Source organism: Gopherus evgoodei, chromosome 13, assembly GCF_007399415.2.
Source record: "Gopherus evgoodei ecotype Sinaloan lineage chromosome 13, rGopEvg1_v1.p, whole genome shotgun sequence".
NCBI lineage: Eukaryota > Metazoa > Chordata > Testudines > Testudinidae > Gopherus > Gopherus evgoodei.
The window spans coordinates 18,785,951-18,809,498 of NC_044334.1; the positions used below are offsets into that span (position 1 = coordinate 18,785,951).

Consider the following 23,548-nt stretch of genomic DNA (forward strand, 5'->3'; position numbering starts at 1 on the left):
TCTAGACATTTCACCGCGCGGGGGGCGCCCTGCCGCTTGCCGGTCCCGCGGCTCCGGTGGACCTCCCGCAGGTGGATGCTCCACTGGAGCCGCGGGACCAGCGGACCCTCCGCAGGGACGCCTGCGGGAGGTCCACCGGAGCCGCCTGCCGCCAATGGCCCCAGGAATCCTCTGGGCGGCCCTGGGTTCATCCCCGCCACCCCCCGCATATGAACCACAGTTGGGAAGCAGTGGGTGCTGAGCCAGGCCAGGGCTTAATTTGGGCTTGCCAGGGCTTGCTAAGTCCCAGCACCCTTGGACTGGGCCGCTCCGGCCTCTGGCACCTCTGGACTAGCTTCCTCAGTTATGAAAGTAAAAAACTGCTTGAGCCCTGGGGCTGGTTGAGGGACGGGAGCCCTGGGCTGCTGGAGCTGAGGCCGCACCAGGGCAGAGGCCGAGCGGAGCCCCCGCCGGAAGGATTTCACAGCAGCCCTGTTCTGCCGGGGGGGACCCGCTTCCTTTCCTCTGCACAGACCCTGCCGGGCTCTGCCCCCCACTTCTCCCGGCGGGCGAGGAGCAGGCAGCGGAGCTGCAGCCTGTGTCCCGCCCCCGCGGGCTGCCCGGACCCGCCCCCGCCCCGCGTGTTCCCGAGGATGTGACGCCGCCGGCCCCACCCCTGCTGCGGGCGGGGACCAGCTGCCGACAGCCGCTCCAGCGCGTTGCCAGCCCAGGCGTCCGCGGGGGCTCCGAGCCCTGCTGCCCGCCCCCTGCCCGGGGACCCGCCCCGAGCCCCGCACCGCTTAAACGGGGCCCGTCCGCCGGCCGCTTCCCGCCCGCCGCAGTCATGTCCGCCCGCCCCGCGTTCGCCAGCCCCTTCCCCAGCCCCCGCTGCCTGGCTGCCGCCGCCCCGGCCGGCAGGGCGAAGCTCACCCACCCCGGCAAGGCGATCCTGGCAGGTGAGTGCTCGGCGCGGGCCGCCGGGCCCCGGGTTCCGCCCCCTTCCAAGCGCTCGCTGCACCCTGGGGTGGGGGCAGCACCTCGCGTGCGTCAGGAGCGGCCGCCTGGGTGCAACAAATCCCCCCTCCCCCCTGAGCTTCCCCTGTGCTGCTGCCCGGGGGGTGACAGGCGCGCAGCCCGCGAGTTGTCGTGCCCGGCACCCTGAGGTCTCAGTCCCGCTGGGAGGTCTCCTGGGCTGCCCGGAAGAGCCGTGTCCATGCCCTGAACTTTGGCCCGCTGTGTGCGCGGCTCCGTGCCTGACAGCCGCCCTTGGCTCTGCCTAAGGGAGCTGGGCATCCATTCCTTCCTCCCGGGGAGTGTCGGGTTCCTACGGCAGCGCTGCTCCCCGCTCGTTAAGTTTGGGGGGGGGGTGTTTGCAGGGCTGGTGACTGAGTTTTGGCAGCTGTGTCACTGTCTGATGCAATTGCAGATCGCAGATTGCCCCCGTGCTTCGAGACGTGCCTCTCCTGGCATGTCCTGCTCGGCCCTTTAAAGTTCCCCGGGACTCAGGGCAGTGAGTGGTGATCGCTTCTCTACCCGCAGGGTGAGGGGAGATCTGAGTGCAGAGCTGAGGGGAGTGTCTAGGCAACACAACACCCATAGCTGTGAGCACACCCTGGGACTGACTGTGGCACCCTGGCTGCAGTGGGACCTTCCTGTGCAGAATTGCATCGGGATGCTGATTGCAAGACTCTGTCCTAGTTCTAGACTATGGCTTGGATCTGGGCTGAGCCAGACTTTAGTCTGGGATTTCCTCACCAGGCAAGAGAGCTCCCTGTTTACCCCTTTGGGGGATGTGTCACACTGTGGCTTATGTAGCTTGAGGTTTAGCACTGCCCCTGGGGGCAGAAAGGGTCACTGCAGTGCTCTTCACTCAACTCCTTGTGTCTGTGCAATCATGAGTCTGTATATTTGATACACTGCAGGCCCTCCAAGTTACGGGCGCTGACTTTTGGTTTTGCTGGTGGGTGCTTTTGAAGAGGAGTGTGTGTGTGTGTGTAGGGAGGGGGCACTCTGCCAGTTTTGGGAGAAGGCTATTGTCAACCTATTTATACACTTCTTTCATATTCTAGTTATTGAATTGTGTCCGTCATTGGTATCTTTACTATTTAATAATTAAATTGTTGTGAACTACATAATTACATCATCATGAATTACAGTACATTAAAATCATTGCAATCACCTACAAGCTGTCTTCACTAACGTCCCTGTTTAAAGGCATTATGCCTCACTGTGGCTTTCTGGATGAAACTGTCAGCAATCTTTTTTTACATCTAGTTCCCTGGTATTGTTCTGATGGATATTAAGGACAGTTAAGTTATTCAGTTGTGTCTGTCCTATTGGTGACTGGAGATCTTCTGAAGCTTGAGAATGTGTTCAGGATGATACAGGTACCGTGAGGAGGATTCTTATAAATTTGCAGTAGTCTGGAAAGCGAGTACTGCAAATGACTTCAAGATCTCTTTCTTGATGGGTAACAGCTAATTTAGGCACCCTCCTTTTTTATATATAGCTGAGACTATATTTTGCCATGTGCATTACTTTGCATTTAACGTTGAATTTCATCTGCCATTTTGTTGCCAACTCACCCAGTTTTGTGAGAGCCCTTTGTAACATTAAGTCCAAAGCTGACTGCAAAATATTGAGTAATTTTGTATCCTCCGCAAAGGTTGCCACCTCACTGTTCACCCCTTTTTGCAGATCACTTATGAATAGGTTGAACAGCACTGGTCCACTACAAGCCCCTGGGGGACACCACTATTTACCTCCCTTCATTTTGAAAACGGACCATTTATTCCTACCATTTGTTTCCCATCTTTTAACTGGAGTGTCTGGCAATGCTTTCAGGATCATCTAACGATACTTAATTTAGTTTAATGACAAGCCTTTTGTTATCTTAATCATCCTGCCTCTGTTTATAAACAGCAAAGAGTCCTGTGGCACCTTATAGACTAACAGAGGTTTTGGAGCATGAGCTTTCATGAACTCTTTCACCCACAAAAGCTCATGCTCCAAAACCTCTGTTAGTCTATAAGGTGCACAGGACTCTTTGCTGCTTTTACAGATCCAGACTAACACCGCTCCCCTCTGATACTTGTTTATAAACAAACTCCTTCATCACATTCCATACTCAGACACTGACTGGTGGGTGCTCCAGGGCTCAGGCACTCATGGAAAAAAAATAGTGGGTGCTCAGCACCCAGGAGCCAGAGCTTATGTTCCAAGTACAAGGTTTTCCCCACTGATTATCTGAATTCACAATCTGCCAATAATTGGGTGAGAGAGATGCAAGGACGTGTAAACACACTGAAATGTTCTCAAACAGGAACAGGAGTGGGGCTCTCCCCACTGAAGTAATGACCACAGAAATGTGACTTCAGAGCCTGGAAGTGCTGCCTGGTTATAACCCCCAAGCTGGTTCTTTCCGTGCCCTCCCTCCTTAATCCATCTCTGACTTGCACAGCGCTGCTGCCTTTAGAGGAAATGGGAGCACTCATGTTTTTCATTCCTCTGTAACTCTGGGGGATCTCTTGGTGACAGAGAATACGGGAAGGGAGTTCTTCATGGAAGCCATGCAGGTCCCTTTGAGTGGAAGTTACGCATCATTATACCAGAGCTGAGTTTGGCACTCAGTGTCTTGGAGAGGTGGATGTTCAGTTTCACAGCCCCAGGTGAATGAATGATCAGTACATTACTCTGTGCTCCTCTTTTTCCCCCTCCACTGAAAGGTATGTAGGTGGGGTGGCATGTTAACAATCTCAGTCTCCTCCTTCCCCAGTGTAATCTACTGATGCCATGTTCCCTTCAAACCTGTGTGGTGATAATGAGCCAAAGAGAGACATTCTGATTTCTTTCATTTTGAATTCCAGGATGCAACAGGTACATCCAGGAAGTGTGCTGGCTCTGTATGGCTGGATGTAACCAACAGCCAGACGTTCCATCCACGAGGATGTTCCATTAAAACCTGTTGCACATAGATGGTGGTGGTCCAGCAGCAGCAGGGGTGACCCAATTTTGAGCAGGGATTCATAGTTTACTTTGCACGTAACTGAGGCATTCTAAATGAATGCATCAGTTGGATGCCTACTCCCCATGGACCATTACAAGTCGACGATACTGACATATGTTTCCAGGTAATTTAGCTGTAAGGTTTTGACTGTGAACTGTGACTTTGATATCACAATGTTAGTGATCTCTGTTCAGGTAATATACAGGCAAACACATACAGGCTTTGGATAGGTTTGCTAGAATTATTTCATCAACAGGGACAAACTTAGCAAAGCCACAGCTTTTGGGTTCTCGTAACAGCTCTGCAGCTGCCCCTCATCTCTTGTGGGATGAAATTACTTCCACAAATCAGCTTGTTTTTGGATCAAAGTCTCTCTAGTTTAGCTCCACTGCAGTCAGTGGAGCTACTCAAGAGATAAACTTGGCCCACTACATCTGTATCTGTTGAAAAGTGGGTGCCCTACCAAGTCTCATAGAACTCACTTTTAGTGGCACATTAGCTCACGTTTCCTCTGCCCAACCACAGGGAAATTCCTAGAATGGAGATGGAAATCTTTCCTCTTGAATGAAATAGATACAGCCATTTTGATGTGATCTGCATCGTTAGAGCTTTTGTGTTTCCCAGCTAATTCCCTTCCTCCATGATCACGTCCACCCCTTTGTTCTTCCAGCCGACTGTCCACCTTCCCTTAGGGTCTGAAGCGCTGGCTTGTCTTAACAGAGACCTAAGAGGGAGCTTTACCTGTCTCTTGCTGCTGGAGCCACTGCCTGCTGCCAGTCAATTCTGTTTGCCATCGGTGACCTCTGGCTTTGTGTCAGTTGAGATGCGTTAGTTAACGTCACACTCTCTGATGCTTGGATGGGCCTGTCAAAAAGAGAAACCACTGGAGAAGTTGCAGAGTTGACTCGCAATCAGTCAGCGAACGGCGTGAAATGTATGCAGCTCTTGCGATACAAAGGGAGCCTTCTTTGTGAGGTGTGACAAGGAGCTGGGGCCTCAGATTAACTGGATAGTCTGAAAGCTTGTTACTAAACTGTTCACCCCAGGTTATCTGCAGAAGGACCGATAGTGACATCCACAGTTACACATTTTGTCTGGGACATAAACCCATCAGGGCGTACGCCAGCAACTGTTTGCCAGGGGATTGGAAGACATTTGTGTCTCACTGGCAGGCTGTTCCATAACTGTCCATTGTTCGGTTTATTGAATCTTCCTTTGAAGCTTCTGGCCCTGGTCCCTACTGCTGGAGCAGGTCTCTGGTCTGATCTGCTCTGCCAGTTCTTATGTGCGTATCATAGTTTGGTTTGTCTTGTCTTTTAAAAATGGAGCTTAATCAACCTTTGGGGGAGAGGGAAACTGATCCCACCAGCTTGTTCTTGTGAAAAGTAACTGTGCCATACACGGTGGGCCAACTTATCTACTGCCTCTGGATAGCCATCCCCAGCTTCATCAGGAGTGGCTATCTACACAGCTCTTCGGCTGAGCCCAAACTGCAGAGCTCCAGGCATGAAACGATTGTAGGGTTATGAGTCGGGCTGGGGAAGCCTGCAGGTTTTCCACAGTCCATCCAAAGATTATGAAAGGTTGCATAACACACTGAATGTGCCCCTGCCAAAAGGCCTTTGCCATTCCCTGGCTCCTTGGGAGCTCACTGATCACTGGGGAATCGGTGGCTTTCCGTTGTTTGTCAAGGTGTAGTGGATCCTGGGTCTGCAGGAAAGCAGGAATTACATGGCACAGGTGTGCATAAAAATTTACAGGTATGGGGTGGGTGGGTCTGTCTTGACTGGCTTCCAGCTTAGGTCAGGGGTAGGTCTGTGTAACATAGCCCTAAGTTAAATTTTGCTTGGTCTGGAGGAACAGCCAGTTTCGTGATTGTGAAGCAAATGAGATGAAAGAAGGGCCCTGTTGAAATGCTGGCCCCTTCTTCACATGCAGTAAATTAAAATGATCTGTAATGTGCAGGCAGCACTGGCTAGCCTCATCCTGGACATAATTGCGTTAAATAAGCTGATCCATCAGGATGGTGCCTGGTACTAACTGCTCTGTTCCTGCCAGTGCGGAATCATCCGTTCCTTTAGACAGGGAAAACGTGGCCCATGTGAGCCTATTATATTAAAGGTGCTAGCTGATATTTACAGGGTTTGTCAATGGATCAGGTGCCAATAAACTACCTCATTGCATTCCAGACCCTCCAACTCCTTTACATTGTGGGTGGTAAAGATGGGAAGAGACCTACTTAGACCTTGTTATCGTTCAGAAGGTATCGTTCAAACTGTACAACCCCCCTTTGACCAACATAGTTATACCAGCGCACAAGCTGTATAGCCCAGGCCTTTCTGCCAATGCAGGACGGGTCCCTGTTCACTAGGGCTTTGTCCATGTCCCAAGGATTGGGGCTTCCAGCACTGCCTGAAGAAAGTATAGCTCTCCCCATCGGCTTGCTCCTTATAGTCCTCGCAAAATGAAGAATTACAACACAGATCTGCTAACAGACTAGTACTGATGAGAACAGGATCCTGGACTGGCTTCTCTGGCTGGGAGTTCAGTGCCACTGTGCTGTATAACAGTCAATCCCCATAGCGTCTCCTCCCAGCGTACTTTGCTCCCAAGGAGGAGCTTCCCGAGGGGCGTAGTATCCAAGGGCCCTATCGGCCACAGTATGTCAGCGCCTGCTGTGAATTGCAAAGAGATTCCCAACATGCTCTCAAGCAATATCTTTTTTTTTTTTAAATGGTATGATTTTTAGCCAGCTCCCACTTCTCTCTCCCAATTCCTTCTCCCTCTCGCTGTGGATTCTGGGGGTGGTTGTGCCTAAGCAGAGGGTTCACTCTTTAGGACTAACCTCTTCCTCCTGCTGGATTCACTCAGTAGCATCCCTCTGTTGTTTTTTCACCCCTTGGAAGCACTTTTCACCTGTCACAGGCTTGTGGCTTAACTGAAGAAATTGGGCTGGAGATGAAGGGGTGCTGATGCACAGATGGCTGGGGTCCCAGAGGAGATGGGGCGGGGGCGGAATCCAGGTACCTGATATGACCGTCAGGTAAAATGATACTCCTTTTTAAGGAAACAATGTGCTCATTCTGACTGCATGTTCCATCTCACTTCCCCGTTGCTTGTAGCTCACGTTGAAGCCAGCCCCAGTTGATCGGACTTCTGGCCGCATGGTGTTCTTTTGGGCGAAATGGTTCTGGCCGCCCTCTGGTTCTAGAACAGACAGGTGTCTTTGTCAGCTGCACTCCAGGCAGCGGAGGCACCTCAGGGAGGCTTTCCTGCCCTATACGGGGTCCAGTGCAATGTGATATTTTACTTGCTGTTCACAAACAGCCTTTGAGGGCACCTACGGGTCGGTTTTGCCGACCCGCTTGCAGATGTTACCAGCTGCCTTTGATCTTTGGGTACCCACTGGCTCCTTTGCTGGCCATCTCAGCAGAGAAGGCAAAGACTGGATGTGCCGGGGAGCACAAGCCCTAGAAGTGATCATCCCAGGTCTGGAGGGAGGCGCGTTGCTGAGGATGTTCTCCTGGATGCTGTCTTAGGTTCCCATTTATCCTCTTTGTTGTGTTTGGAACTCTATCTGGCACTTCTCACCAGTGCTAGACTCTGCTAGGAGATTGAAATCTCCTCTCTCGTAATGTGTATGAACAGGCCTCCTCTGAACAACACTGGGGACATCTCTGCTGTGGGAGGGGGAAGGGGCTCCAGCTCAGGGCCTCTCACTGCGAAAGCATATTCTCTTTGCCTGGGATGAACAGGGAGTCACGGGCTGCTGAGCTCTCGCACTGCTTTGTTGTCTTTTAGTAGAAAAAAGTAATTAAGTGTCCTGCCCGTCACTAAGATCCCCAAATCATTCCCTTCAGAAAGCCCTGCCTCTGCTGGGCACGGAGGCACTTCCCACCTTAGAGCAGAAAAACATACAGCTAGCGGTGTTTCTAGAGTAGGTTTCCCAGCACTTGGCTAGCGTGTGGGACTCCTCTCTGTGTGCTGGGGGATGGCGTGAGATCCTGTGGCACTCAATGGAGGCTGAGGTAGTTCTCTGCATGTCTGTAGGGCACTGCGAACAGCCTGCCCATGATCTGCACAATGTGTCTGTGAGGAAAGGGAGCCTTATCTCCAGGTTACAGGTGGGGAAGCAGAGTCCCAGCCATGCCAGTTGCCGGAGTCCAAGCCAGGCTTTGAAAACATTCGCCATCAGTAGTTTCTGGGCTCATTCATGCTGTTCAACACTGAACAACAATAACTGGCAAAGTCCTGCTTAAAATGGCCTACCCCACATGGGAGAGTCAATAGCACCAAATCACGGCTAGGAAGAGGCATGGGCTACTCCTCAGCTGTGCAGTTCTGGGGGCGGCAGGAGTGGCTTTAAATTGCATTTCCTGAGATGCTCAGTGTTGAGTTGTGGGGAAGGGGGTGGGTGAGGCGCTGAGGGACTGTGGAGGGCTGGGGAAGGAACAGTATTTTACGAGCAAATCTAATCAGGCCAGATTCTCCCCCACACTTGCAATTGACATCAGGCAGCTGTAAGGCCAGGGTCTCTGTTTGGCTAGGGATTCCCTTAACATGTGGGAGTCCCCAGCTGGTGTAGCAGCCTCCACTTTCAGACCCCTCTCCATTGTTTATGAATGTGGCCAGGAGAAAGGGGCAAGGCTGCTGAGTTTTGTTGATCCCTGGCTGGTGGGCTGGGCTTTCAGGGCCATAACTAGCTAGTGTAGCTTAGAGCAGCCCTGAGGCTGCTCCAAACTATGCTGCAGATTGGGCTAGCGGAAAATTCCCAGGGTGGGAAGCTGCAGCTGGCTGCTCAGCTGTGCCCAGCCTAACTTCCTGGTGCTTCAGTTCCATACTGATTCAGAGGTGTGTGTGTGTGTGTGTGTGTATTGTGAAGAAGGGGAGGCTGGGTGGGGTCTGGAACACAATCCTTTAAAGATAGTTATTGTGATGTAGTTTATACTGCCTATGGATGCTTGGATTTGTATTCTGCAGGGTGCTTCTCTCTGTGTTTATGTAAGCATCTGGAAGAAGACATCGCTCTTCCTTGAGTTAATCAGTACCTCTAGCTGACAGTTGAGTGATGTTACAAGCTTCTCTCTCTCTCTCCCCCTCCCTCCCCTCAGAAAGGCTTTGCATTGTGAATGTAAATGGTATAATTCTCACCTCTGCCTGGAGAATAGTGACCCTGGATTTACAGGGCAGTATAGCTTGGGCTCATCCTGTCAGCTGGAGTTCATTTTGGAGCCTCTTTTCTACCACTGTGCCCCAACTCTTAGCAAAGCCCAGAGCCCAGCCATTGAACTCCCTTGATCTTGAGCTTCCACAGTTGCTCGCTGTCCAGGACGTAAAAGCAAGGAGCTTGGCGAGAGTCTCTTGTTGGAAACAGCTGGAAAATCAGTTTAAAATGAGGGATGAATCAGAGCTGCTGGCTCTGCACGAGTGAATGACCTGAGGCGCTAGGTAACGTTGTATTCTCTTTCTGCACTGACGCTCTGAGCTGTGCTTTGCAGGAAACACCAGCTAAAGCAGTCTTGCCTGATAAAATGGAGCCCTGCGGATGATTGCGTTGTGGTGATAAGTGAAGGGATGCCTGGATAGTTTGTAGATCAGTTCATGGCCAAATGCCACTGTATAAATTCAAGGCATAGCATTAGCTGTTTGCTTACAGATGCTGGGATTCGGTACCTTTCATTGGCTGCCAGGTGAACAAAGAATATCTCCTGCAAAGTCTTACTCAACCCTTTCAGGGCTTTGTTTTAAAATTCAGTTTCTGGGGCATTCTTACTAATAGTATTAACCTCTTTCTGTGCACTTGGTAAATTCATAGTGGCTCAGTCTGGCTCCCAGTGTGTTTGTGGAAGCATCACAAAACTGGCCACGTTAATGCAATGCCTTTCCTGGTGGTTGGCTCAGGACAGAGTAGGCCATGGAAACTGAACTCCACTCTGGCCTTTAAAGATGGTGCCCACCAGGTCGGTGTAGAGGCATGTTGGCAGGAGGAAGCTTGCCCTGCTGAGGCCCATACTCTTCCAGCTCTGTAAAGAGCAGCACAGCTGTCCACCTGGCAGCTTGCACCAGCACTGCAGCGCGCTCACATGTATAAAATAAATGGGGCGCTCGGCTCACTTGCTCCTGCTGCTCTGGCTTAAAGAACACGCAGAGGGAAATGCTTAGACCCTCCAGGCTTGAACCTAAACTGCTTTTCATGCTGCTTAGAAATTTTCCGCTTGTTGTTTGTTCCACTTGTTGATCGGTGTTGCTATCATTGGAGCACTGGCAGCATCACAAACGCTTCCAAGGTGACGGAGTGATGTCGTAGTCACTGGAGTACGACTTTACCGTGGAAATCAGCAGAGAGGCTCTGGGCTAGATGGGCTGTGAAGGAGAAATCTGCAGCGAAGGCAGATGGAATGAAGAGACCGTAACTGCTGGCCCAGGAAGTGTCCTTTGAACAAGTCATCCCTGTCTTACTAAGGGCTTGTCTACATCAGAAAGTTGCAGCGCTGGTGAGGGAGTTACAGCGCTGCAACTTTGAAGGTGTACACATCTGCAGGGCACCACCAGCGCTGCAACTCCCTGTTTGCAGCGCTGGCCGTACTCCCGTTTTGTCTCGGGTGTAGAGGATCCAGCGCTGGTGATCCAGCGCTGGTAATCCAATGTAGACAGTTACCAGCGCTTTTCTTGACCTCCGTGGAAGGAGGAAGCCTCTGGTAATCAAGCTGGTTTCCTTTCCCGGTTTGCTCTCTCGGTCCCGGAACCCCGAGCAAGCAGGTCTCCTTCCCCGCGGTTTGCTGGCTGGCTCCGGGACCGAGAGAGCAAACCACGGCGTTCCCGGTTTGCTCTCTCGGTCCCGGAACCCCGAGCAAGCAGGTCTCCTTCCCCGCGGTTTGCTGGCTGGCTCCGGGACCGAGAGAGCAAACCGCGGCGTTCCCGGTTTGCTCTCTCGGTCCCGGAACCCCGAGCAAGCAGGTCTCCTTCCCCGCGGTTTGCTGGCTGGCTCCGGGACCGAGAGAGCAAACCGCGGCGTTCCCGGTTTGCTCTCTCGGTCCCGGCACCCCGAGCAAGCAGGTCTCCTTCCCCGCGGTTTGCTGGCTGGCTCCGGGACCGAGAGAGCAAACCGCGGCGTTCCCGGTTTGCTCTCTCGGTCCCGGCACCCCGAGCAAGCAGGTCTCCTTCCCCGCGGTTTGCTGGCTGGCTCCGGGACCGAGAGAGCAAACCGCGGCGTTCCCGGTTTGCTCTCTCGGTCCCGGCACCCCGAGCAAGCAGGTCTCCTTCCCCGCGGTTTGCTGGCTGGCTCCGGGACCGAGAGAGCAAACTGCGGCGTTCCCGGTTTGCTCTCTCGGTCCCGGAACCCCGAGCAAGCAGGTCTCCTTCCCCGCGGTTTGCTGGCTGGCTCCGGGACCGAGAGAGCAAACCGCGGCGTTCCCGGTTTGCTCTCTCGGTCCCGGAACCCCGAGCAAGCAGGTCTCCTTCCCCGCGGTTTGCTGGCTGGCTCCGGGACCGAGAGAGCAAACCGCGGCGAAGCTGGTTTCCTTTCCCGGTTTGCTCTCTCGGTCCCGGAACCCCCCTTGAAGCCGCCCAACAGCGCTGCAGTGTGGCCACATCTAACACCACTTGCAGCGCTGGTTGCTGTAAGTGTGGCCACTCTGCAGCGCTGGCCCTATACAGCTGTACTAATACAGCTGTAACAACCAGCGCTGCAAAATTTTAGATGTAGACATGGCCTGAGTCTGTCCTGTTTGAGAGCCAGTTCTTAAGCCTGGAACATGACTGCCTAGAACCATCTTTGCTCGCTTTTGTTCTTGTAAAGTGCTCTTGAGCAGATGCCATTCAAACACAGACTCTGTTCTAGCAAAGTACATTCAGGAGCTGCTCTGGAACCCCCTCTACCATTCTTCCTCTTACTGAGGCTATGTCTACACTGCGCACCTTACAATGGTGCAGCTGTGCCACTGCAGCCACGCTGTTGTAAGGTGCGCTGTGTGGCCGCTATTTATCGTTGGGCGAGAGCGCTCCTGGCAACATCATAAAACCACCTCCAACGAGGGGCAGTAGCTTTGTCGCCGGGAGCACATGTTTCGTCGACGAAGTGCTGTCCACCCCAGTGCTTTTCATAAAAACTTTTGTCTTTTGGGGAGTGTTTTTTTAATACTCCTGACCAACAAAAGTTTTAACGAGGAAAGTGCCAGTGTAGACAGAGTCTGAGGAGCTGCAGAGAATGAAAGTCCTCTCCTTTCTGTTTTTATAAGCAACAAAAGCTTCAGCAAATCAGGCCTTTGAGCCTTCTGGGGCTTTAGATTTCATGTGACTGTTCAGTTTAGTGTTTATCCCTTTTCTTGCCAGTGAATTCTATAAAATGACTTACATTCTCAGCCGATTTATTTTTTCATTACTTTGTGCATGAGGAAGTTGGGAAATGGCGGAGAGCTGAGGCAACAGATGATTCCAGTGAAGTTAGGGACAAATTACTCCATCCCGTTCCATAGTGTTATCGACAGCTCTGTTTACACAGGGCTATTTACAAGTCTGACAACATAGTGTTCAGAATAGAGAAGTCAAATATTTGCAGTTCTGTCTATTCCCCACCTACCGAGTATGAGGATGTTGCTGTCCCAACTATATGGTTTTGTGTGTGTGACTGTGTTTGTAGTATTGTTTACCACCAGTGAAAGTGATAAATTGTAACACGCAACGCCATCCTTGCTTGCTATTAAATACAAAATGTTCCATCTAATCATGACGCAGCAAACGGGATGGATGCTTTGCTGAGGGAGACTGTGGTACAGTAGTAAGTTATTCCCTCCCCCAAGTACTAGCTATGTCTTGTTCGCTTGGTGATCTGTTTTTAAAGGAATGGATCCCATCACTACATGGATACAATCCTTCCTGTCTTTAAGGCCCCCCTCATTAATTTTCAGGGAATGGCCCAATGTTGGTTTCCTAGTCTGATCTCAAAGCTTTAAAAAACCCATTCCTCTAGGTTAAATTAACAGTGTGAAATTTCAGGCCAAAAGGAGTTGTGTGTGAAAAGGCAGAGCGTTGGGGTGGGGGTCAAAATTAGATTGTTTACACTCTAAGCCTTACAGCCTGAAGTCCAGAGTTGCTACCTTGGTTTTGCAGCTGATCTCTGACCTGTCCTGCAAATCACCTTGCCTGAATGGACTCTTGCTGATCCCCAAGGAGGAGAGAATGTGTGTGGAACTAGATGACCCAGAGGGTTGTGATAACTGCATAGAGTCGTCCTATCTGCACTTTTCCAAGGGACATAATTTATCTGTTCCACACAGAGCCCTGTGATTAGCTGATGTGATTGCAAACCATGTCTAGAACTCAAAACGCTCATACTAGTGTCACATTGCTAGTGGTGTATTTCATTCACAAGTGCTCAACCTCTCCATAGCTAGACATAAGGAAGAAGCATGACACCAACTGTAGGATGGTTTGGTTTGTCTGTCAGCCCACAAGGCAATGTTGTGTTAAGTGCTAGGTTCAGTGTTTGCTGTGTGGGCCCCTGACTTGGGAATCTCATGAGTAGATGTCACTGCATGTCACACACTTCTCCTGTGCGTAGGACCCCAGCTTGTCTTGCCCTAGTTTGGGTCAAACAAATGTTTTCTCTGTGGAGCATCATTAGGGAGGTTCTCATGAACTGGGACAGGCCTGGTGGTGGTGGGGGAGGGGGAGGGCCTGGTGGTGGTGAAGTCTTAAGCAGCCTTTTAACGAGTTGCTCATTCTTAATTTGATTCATATGCCCAGAGGCCACAGTGTTGGGCACATAAAAATCACCAATTAAAAACAAATCGGAAACCTCCTGTGTGCATGCACTGTCGTGTGTGTTATGTGAATCACAGCTGGATTAAAGCTCTAACCCTGGCAAAAACTCCACCGTCCTGTCAATGCGCTAGAAACGTCAGAGCTTTGTCTGAAGACTTATCATAGAACAGTTGTCTCGATATTTTGGCCCATAGAGAAATTAAACCCACTTTTGGGTTTGTCAACAATTCTAAATTTTCCTGGGGAGAGAGAGCACCCTACTTTCCCAACAAGCTCTAGTTCCATGGTGGCCATGGGGGCTTGTTCACTGACACTTTCAGTCAAGGAGTTCACATGCTAACTGGAGATGTGCTGCAAGTGATCCTTCTGCTGATGCCTGGTCCCCTCCTACCCATGGCCTTCAACTGGGAGATGTCATTGCCTGGCCAACTGGGGGAGCCAGAATCCCTTCGATTGCCAGAGACAGAGAGCAACAACTGTCCCTGCTTCTGACTGATGCTTGCCAGAGTGGGTGAGCTGTGACCTTCGCTGAAGGGCAGTCTTTCTCTCCTTTGGCTCCGAAGGGTGTCCAGCTAATGATTGAGAGCCTCGGTGCAGAGTCCAAGCTGCTCACCCTCCCTCTCACTTGCTCTTTCAACTCCCCAGGTAATTAGAGAAGAGTTGACTGCTGCTGATTCTGCAGTGTTGCAAGAACTGACTCTAGGGGTTAAAGTCCTGGTAAACAAGTTACAGAGCCCTCTGCAACCTCACTGGCCATTGGCACCCCAGGGGAGGGGGAGGTCTGGAAACAAACTGGTGCTTAGCCTGCAGGCTGTCATAGGCATTGGGGCGCTTCATTCCCATAGAATTAATTGTCCTGCACGAATAAAGCACCGCATGCTGAAGGGGATGAGGCCATGGTGGGGAGGGCACCGTAAAGAGCATTATAAATCGTTACCTTATTTTTAGCTTTCTCAATTGATACATCAGACGCTAAGGCCAGGAGTGTGAGAGTAAATGGTGGTGTCTGTACCACAGCACAGTTACTGCCTCCCAGATCACGGTGCATGTCCCCTCTTCCCATCGCGCTCTGTCGTGCTGCTAGTCGTTCAGGGGGAACCGCTCCCTGGAACGCAAGAACCGCTTCTAAGGCTGCAGATCTGCTCTCCCCACCTGCTAGGATCCAGGATTCAGTGCTAAATAAACCCAAACGCTGCTAAGCAAACCTCCCCGACCAGACAGGCCTTGGGGAGGGAGCCTCAGCTGGTTCAGACAGAGCAAAGAGGCTGTGCTAACAGACCCCAGAAATAGATCCAGTGGGAAAGAAGCAAAAGGCCTTCCTGGCATCATCCCCCACATATATTGCCCGTGTGGGTGTATGTCTATAAAAGGCTTCCATGGGTACATGGTACATACAAGCGTCCATAAGTGTCAGATAAGCAGTAAGTTTTGTATGTGAGACTCTCTCGTTTCACCAAGCTGTTCCAGAGATGTCTGAAACCACAAGGGAGGAGCTTGCATTCCTGGAACAACCACACGGCTGAATTGTCTCCTCCTTCCATATTCTAAAAGTGAGCATCATAATTGCTTACTGCTTTGCACTTCCATAGCAGCGTGGGGTTGATTGTGAAGCAGCAATCTGGCTTTGATGGCCCACTAAGAGCAACGTGGCGCTTGTTTCAGATCGCTTGTGCTGTAGCCAAAGGATAATAAAACCATCTGCAACTAACGTTGGGTATCAGAATGGCTTATCCCAGGGGTGACTGTTAATGGAATATGGAGCCTTTTGCATCTTGCTCGCCAGTTTGACTCCATCCAAGGGCAGTAGTGACTCATTCATTACCACATGGTGGCTGTATAGTGGACTCTGTAAAATAAGCTGGTGGCCTTGGTCCAGTTCCTAGTGGATGGGTGTTTTTAGCAGACCTCCACCTGCCATGTCCCGAGTTAGCCCTGATCACCTCTTTGGCACGCCACGTGCTGGCTAGCACTGCGTATGTTGTCTGTGCTCCATAGATAAGGGGGAGGTTTGAGGATGGTGCTGTGAGGGAAGCTTGCATTGCAGCTGCCCATGCTGTATCTGTAGCAACCCAGACTGCAGGGCTGTCAGTCGAGTTCTTGGCCACAGCAGTGAGCTATTTAAATAAGAGTCCCCTCTCTGCTTACCCCTGTAGTATACACAGGGTAGGCACAGCATTCAGCGCTGCTGGGCATGGGTCTGCTCAGCTCCCCCATTCTCTATGCTTTCTCCCACAGGCAGCCGTCGGTACCAGATATTCCAGAGGAAGGTGTTTAGAATCCCAGCAAAGGACAATTATGGAGTAATCTGCTCATAGTAGTCATTTCTTCCTAACCTGCCCACCCCTCTCCTCCCACCCCACCCCACCACCCTGCGAGTTAGGGAGCAGATTTTTCCAGGGAGCTTTGTTCTTTATCCTGTCCAATGTAATTGTGGATGATCTCGCTAGCCATAGAAATGGCTAGTGCAGGAGTCGGCAGCCTTTCAGAAGTGGGGCGCCGAGTTTTCGTTCATTCACTCTAATTTAAGGTTTCACGTGCCAGTAATACATTTTAACATTTTTAGAAGGTCTCTTTCTGTAAGTCTATAATATAGAACTAAACTATTGTTGTATGTAAAGTAAATAAGGTTTTTTAAACGGTTAAGAAGCTTCATTTAAAATTAAATAAAATGCAGAGCCTCCTGAACTGGTGGCCAGGACCCAGGCAGTGTGAGTGCCACTGAAAATCAGCTTGCGTGCTACCTTTGGCACACATGCCATAGGTTGCTTATCCCTGGGCTAGTGCTTCTGGGAATCCCGTCAAACTCTCTCTGGTAGTCATGGATGAAGGAGCCCTGTGTACCCCAAATAAGGCTCCACCCTTTGGGTGCTAGGCCTGGAAGCCCTAACCTGACGGTGCCCCACTCCCAACCACCTCCTGGTGTCCAGCCCAACCCATGTGCAGCAGTTCCTCTCATCGGGGGACGTTTGTGGTCATGGAGGTGAGGATTGGAGGGGGGGGGGAGGAATTTCCTGTTGTTAACCTCCATGTTTCATCTTAAAGGGTCAGGGCTGCCTAAGTAGTGGTTCACCGGCTTTGTGTGGGCTGGCACGGGGGCACATGTACAGCGCACTGTACTGCCGCAGCCTGCTCCTGTCAACCAGACTTGTCTGGCCGAGCGTGTCCGCAGCAGGACCAGGCACTGCTGCCATTGCAGGGCAGTGGCGTGTGTCCAGGCTCTGTGCTCAGTGGGGTGATCCGCTGTGTGGTTTGTCAGAATAACAATCCCAGCCTGCAGGGGCAGGGCAGACATGATTGGCAGCCCTCCTGGATCCCAGTCGATGCTGGCAGTTTGGCGGGTAGGGCTCAAAAGGGGCCCTAAGAAGCTCTGCGCCTGGGTGGCTGAGTGGGCGGTAGCAGTACAGTGTCCATAGGGGCTCTGCCTCTGCGGGTTTGGCTGCTTTGACCTGGGTGCTGGTTTCCCCCTGGGGCTCAGTCAGTTTTTCAGATCAGCTCCTGGATGTGCCAAGTCAGCAGCTGCTGCTCAGCAGGAGCGAGCTGGAGGAGGAGCTGGGAGCCCGGCAGCTCAGCCCCTGGTGGTTCTCCTCAGGCCTCTGTAAACAGTGGAGGGGGATTGGGGAATGAAGTGAAGGGCCAGTGTTCGGTGGGATGATGCCAGCAGAGAGGGATGCAGGGCTCCAAAAGGCCCCTGGCCCTGGCTCTGACCCTGAGGGGGTGGGCGGTAGCCCAGGGACGCTGGGCGGTAGCCAGGTCCCAGTACGCACAGCTGTGCCCTTCACCTGTCAGGCCTCCCAAGCTCAGCTGGGGCTGGCGGCCTTGGGAGCGGCTGTCGTTTGTATCACTGCAATGCGTAGGAGACCCGGTCACAGAGACAAGGCTGAGCTGCTGGCTAGGCCCGTTCCTGGAGGTCGGGGTGGGACTCCGCGCGTGCGTAACTCTCTCTTTTCCAGAGTGCCTGGGGGATAGTGACTCTGGGGAGGGAGGTGTCGCCCTCGTCTGCGGGTGGGCACACGGAGACACCCCGAGGGGACAGGACTTGCCCAGGCCCCTCTTCACTTCAGCCATTGCACAGGGATCCAGAGAGTGCTGCTGCACGGAGAAGAGCTGTGGCCATCCAGGGATGCAGGGCTGGGGGCGTAACAGGCCTTTGGCTCCGAGTCCCACAGAGTAGGCACCAGCCTTCCCGGATTGCCAATCCGAGCAGAAGCTGACACTGGCCACAGCGTGGGATGGGGGTGGGAGAGCTCTCCTGGCATTGGCTTGCTTGCTTGTGCTGGGGCATGGGGGGGGGGGGCGGCAAGGGGCTCTCCTGGCATTGGATTGCCAGCTTGTGCAGGGACTGTGTGTGTGTGAGAGAGACAGCCCAGGGGCTCTCTTGGCACTGGATCGCCAGCCTGGGCAGGGGGCTCTCCTGGCACTGAATCGCCAGGCTGGGGTTGGGACTGGATGGCCGGCCTGTGTGCGCAGAGCGTGGCTTGTGTTCGGTGGTGGTTTCAGATGCAGCATTTTACAGGCAGTTTTCCCATATGGGTGGGGCTGAGGGAAGCAATGGGGCTGAATTGATGGGGGCAGATGAAGCTCTGCAACCTGCTGCCTGAGGGGAGAAGCAGCTTTTCACCCACTGAACGCTCTCATCCCCCCTCCCCTCCCCTCCCCTCCTCTCCGAGCCTGTTCGGCCCCTATAGAGCAGGCCTGCAATTAGCTGAGCCATTTGCTTCCTGCTGTTTCACATGGCCCTCTGGATTCCATCCATAGCTTCTAGTCTCAAATCCCTGTTAAATGGAGGTTTGCCTGCTGCCAGTAATACTTTCCTGTATTGTGCTTTTGTCTGCTAGCTGAAGCAGGCTGAAATATAGTAAAATGTTGGTGCAAGAACATGCCCTGTGGCTAGGTGTATCGGTGTTCTCTTTAAGGGGGTCACAGAAGGCTGAAAGGAACCAGATCAGTAATTGCCCCATTTGCTTATTCTCTTGCTGCTTTCATTGAAAGAAAGCAGTGTGTCAGATCTGCCCAGATGCTAACACCAACCCTTAGTTTGCCTGGTGCTGGGAGCAGGAAGAGCCACAGGCTGGGGTGAATCCACCTTGCTGTCAAGAGTCCCATCCTAATAGCATGGGATTGATACTGAGAAACATTGAGTGCGTCCCCCAAATTCTAGAGAAGCTCTCAGCCCAGTAAGGGGGTTTCTGCCACCTGCTGTATAATTGCCAGGCATGGGGCTAAGTTCTGCTCTGTTACACCAGTGTAAATCCAGAGTAACTGCATTGACTCCAGTTTGAGTCACTCCTGATTTACAGTAGTGTGATTGAAACCAGAATCTAGCCCACGTGCTTTGTTCTCTTCAGAGTTACGACATCAATCTTTTCTCTGTAGTAGAGTTTGATGTAAGAAGTTCTGTAGCAAGTGTCATTCCCTTCCTGATGGTGCCAGCGGCTGGCTGGAAATGCAGAAAATCCAGCAAGGAACTGGCAAAATGCACGTGTCCTGCAGGCCTCAAAAAGCCTCCTCTTCTTGCCAGCTCGGTCAGCTCAGAAGGAATTGCGACAGCCGAGTGTCTGGGAACTGATGATTCACGGCTCTTAATGTACAGAACGAAATCATTGGCTCACGGGGAAGGGTTGGAGAGTGACTTGGGCTGGGAAGGTGACTTTGGCTGTGTAGAGCTGCACTACTGCCAGTGCAGGGTGGGATGTGAAGCACAGTCAGTCTGGGCATGGAGCAGTGGGAACTCCATTAGCTATTCTCCTTGTTGGCCACTAAGCTAATCAGCGTCTGTAGGACTCTGCTGTTCTCTTTCTTGCAGTGGGAGCTACTTACCAGGGACCAGTTAGAGCTGGCCCTGACCCAATCTATTGAAAGCCCAGGCTGGACTTGACTAAAGCCATTGAAAGCCAATGCTCTTTGCATGACAGTGCAAGCCAGTGTGTTGGGTGCGGTGACTGTGCTGCTGGGTCTCATGACCCAAGTGTTTGCATTCTCAGACCATGGACATCTGGGAGTGGGAATCAATGCCTTCCCCGAGAGGCAGCAGAGCCTAGTGCATGAGGCGTGGCTCTGAGCAGCTGGAGAGTTGGGGATCAATTCCTGCCTCTTCCACTAAGTCGCTTGGTGACCTTGGATAAGAGACAACACTTTGGTGCCCCATGTATAAATGGGAATCCTAATGTGCTTTGAGTACATTGGCTGAAAGGCACTGAGTAACTGCGAGTATGTTTTCCCTCCTCAGTATGTGTTCCCCGTGACTGTAAAGCCATAGTGGATAAAGCAATCCTACAAGCCAGGTGTCTTTCTGCTCCTCAGCATGCTTTGTAGCTGCACCATGCTGGACGTGAACGGAGGCGGGATTGAAAGGAGAAGCAGCAGCCTTTGTGTCTGCAGCCTCTTGCAGTTGGAGCAGAGTTCTCCAGCAATGTGATTTGCAGGGCTATGCAGTGCTGTTGTAGCTGTGTTGGTCCCAGAATGGCCGAGGGACAAGGTGGGAGAGGCAATATCTTCTATTGCACCAGAAGACTGGCTCTGTGTAAGCTCAAAAGCTTGTCTCCCCCCAACAGAAGTTGGTCCAGTAAAAGCTGTCACCTCACCCCTTGCCTCTTTATAGGGCTAGGAAGCCTCCTCGTTAGCACGGCTAGGTGGGGGGGCTTGCTGCAGCAGCGTTGCCACAGCTCAAGGCAGGAGTTCCTAGGGCACTTGGATTCCCATGGACTTCCCAGAGGACAATGAAAAGAAGCCTTTGTCTGGCCCTGTCAGGCAAACCAGTGTGTGTTTGTGAAGTCAGCGGCAGTGGCTGCAAACAGCAGCCATGGGAGAAAGGAGCATGGTTTGCAAGGCTGTAGGGGGATTACAGGCTTAAATCTGGCAGGTTGCTGTCTTATGCTGGGGTCTTTTTAATGCTGTCTGTGCCCAACTCATCCCCAGAGTAACGCGAGCAGAGTTGCACTGGGGAGGAGTCTGTTTGTGGGCTGGCCCCATTGTGCTGTCCAAGGAATGTGTTCTCATGACTTCCTAATAAAATAAGATGCAATGGGCCAAATGCAGTAGAGACATCTGGGATGGGGTGGTCTGGAAACAGGGGCAAGTGGGAAGACTGTGTTGGTTGCACTGATCTGCCATCCAGCAGGGGCACAAAAGAGTGGGCAGAACGGGGCAGGTGCATGAATAGACACTGGGATGATGATCGTGGGAACCCTGCTTAACAGCTGAAGGTCTAAGCAGCTCTGCACAGGTTCCAAATGCTACCAAGACTTTTCTGGATACCTGTCCTACTTCAACAAGGGAGGTTCTGGGTGGCTGTGGTCCATGTTAAACCACACTAGCCAGCTTCTCCCCTTGCAGATGAGATCCAGTGGAGGATCTGGCTGTTCTGACTTCCGGGGCAGCTGCACTTCCCAGTGCAGGTTTTGCCTGGCCGAGGGAAGAGACGGCCTGTGACTAGCTGTGCTGCGTTCCTCCCACTGTTTGAAAGGCAGCTGCCTGCCATTTTCCTCTTGGCTGAGTGGAAAAGAAGCTTGTGCTTTGAGGGTGTGAGCATGAAACCGGTTTTGCTAGTAATTAAGAAGGTGGTGAGTCTGAGCCTGCAGGGAGGTGTGACTGTCAGTATCTCTGGGAGGGGGCCAGCCCCCTTGCTCTAGTGTGGAAGAGATACAAGATAAGGTAACCTGCTTTAAACTCTGTTATCTTTGGCTGCATAACAGACTAATGTGACAGCACAGCGTGTAGGAACTGAGGGTTTGTCTACATCAGAAAGTTGCAGCGCTGGTGAGGGAGTTACAGCGCTGCAACTTTGAGAGTGTCCACATCTGCAGGGCATCACCAGCGCTGCAACTCCCTGTTTGCAGCGCTGGCCGTACTCCCGTTTTGTCTCGGGTGTAGAGGATCCAGCGCTGGTGATCCAGCGCTGGTAATGCAATGTAGACACTCACCAGCGCTTTTCTTGACCTCCGTGGAAGGAGGAAGCCTCTGGTAATCAAGCTGGTTTCCTTTCCCGGTTTGCTCTCTCGGTCCCGGAGCCAGCCAGCAAACCGCGGGGAAGGAGACCTGCTTGCTCGGGGTTCCGGGACCGAGAGAGCAAACCGGGAACGCCGCGGTTTGCTCTCTCGGTCCCGGAGCCAGCCAGCAAACCGCGGGGAAGGAGACCTGCTTGCTCGGGGTTCCGGGACCGAGAGAGCAAACCGGGAACGCCGCGGTTTGCTCTCTCGGTCCCGGAGCCAGCCAGCAAACCGCGGGGAAGGAGACCTGCTTGCTCGGGGTTCCGGGACCGAGAGAGCAAACCGCGGCGAAGCTGGTTTCCTTTCCCGGTTTGCTCTCTCGGTCCCGGAACCCCGAGCAAGCAGGTCTCCTTCCCCGCGGTTTGCTGGCTGGCTCCGGGACCGAGAGAGCAAACCGCGGCGTTCCCGGTTTGCTCTCTCGGTCCCGGAACCCCGAGCAAGCAGGTCTCCTTCCCCGCGGTTTGCTGGCTGGCTCCGGGACCGAGAGAGCAAACCGCGGCGTTCCCGGTTTGCTCTCTCGGTCCCGGAACCCCGAGCAAGCAGGTCTCCTTCCCCGCGGTTTGCTGGCTGGCTCCGGGACCGAGAGAGCAAACCGCGGCGTTCCCGGTTTGCTCTCTCGGTCCCGGAACCCCGAGCAAGCAGGTCTCCTTCCCCGCGGTTTGCTGGCTGGCTCCGGGACCGAGAGAGCAAACCGCGGCGTTCCCGGTTTGCTCTCTCGGTCCCGGAACCCCCCTTGAAGCCGCCCAACAGCGCTGCAGTGTGGCCACATCTAACACCACTTGCAGCGCTGGTTGCTGTAAGTGTGGCCACTCTGCAGCGCTGGCCCTATACAGCTGTACTAATACAGCTGTAACAACCAGCGCTGCAAAATTTTAGATGTAGACATGGCCTGAGATTTGGCATACACTTAGGGTTCTTGCTGGTGTTGCCAAGTCTTGCTTTTTTTTAATCGAGAACCCCATGACATTAGATTTTCTGAGAGCTCCACCTCCTGGAGTCATGTAATAACTCCCTGAGAATCTCCCCTTTCCATTCAAAATAAATGTGTTTCTAGCTCTCATAATTGCAGGGGCATGGAAAGATGAGCACAAGAGGCCCAAAATCAGAAGGTTCCTCCCAAATTATTTTTAAAAATCTCAGAATTTTGCTGGAGTTGACTTCTAGTTTTTGAATGTTTGAGATTGGTAGTGTTGCTCCAAGACTGGCAGAGCTCCATTGAGTTAGGGCTGTTATGATTTGGGGTTGTGGGGGGTGGGCTTAGGGGGAGAGTGGAGCTGAGGGATGACTTGTGGGGATGTGGGTGTGAAGGGACCCCTGAATGAAAGGGCAGTTGAAGGGTGCACTGCAAGTCCAGGAGACCTTGGAAGGGTAGGCTGTGAAGGGAAGTATTAAATGTGGGGCTAATCATGCTCCCCTCCGCTCCCCGCCCCCACAACCACACACACACTCCACCCTTCCTTACTGAAGTTGTTCTACTGGACAAGTCACGGCTCATTAGGGGAAGTGTAGGGAGCAGGGTGGATAAAAATCATTTTTTTTTATTTAAATCCGTTTTTTTCATAAAATGCTTTTTGAGGGAAAAAGCATTCTAGCTAAAGATAGTATTAATTAAGATACATTATAGCACAAAGATCTCATCACAGAATAGGGATTATACATTCTAATTCTATAGTAGGAGACAATATATTCATGTAATGTTTAAGAAAAGTTTTACACATGAGTTCCAGTAGTTCATGGATTAGGGACCCAATCTTAGGGGTTCCATGGGCTTCTGTAGAGATTATTTAGATTAGTATTTCTATCTATCCAATGGGAC

General features: G+C 52.2%; 1 protein-coding gene across 2 annotated transcripts in view; it reads left to right on the forward strand.

Annotated features, from left to right (window-relative positions):
- Positions 1 to 808: 808 nt before the first annotated feature.
- SLC25A1 (solute carrier family 25 member 1) overlaps positions 809 to 23,548 on the forward strand; it is a 44,291-nt gene continuing 21,551 nt past the window's right edge. The window contains exon 1 of one of the 2 annotated variants that reach the window (XM_030582548.1): positions 809 to 935. In XM_030582548.1, coding sequence (XP_030438408.1) covers positions 824 to 935 — 112 coding nt within the window. In that variant the 5' untranslated portion in view covers positions 809 to 823. Of the gene's footprint in view, positions 936 to 4,084; positions 4,110 to 23,548 lie in introns of those variants that run through there. The other variant, XM_030582550.1, reaches the window with a different exon arrangement.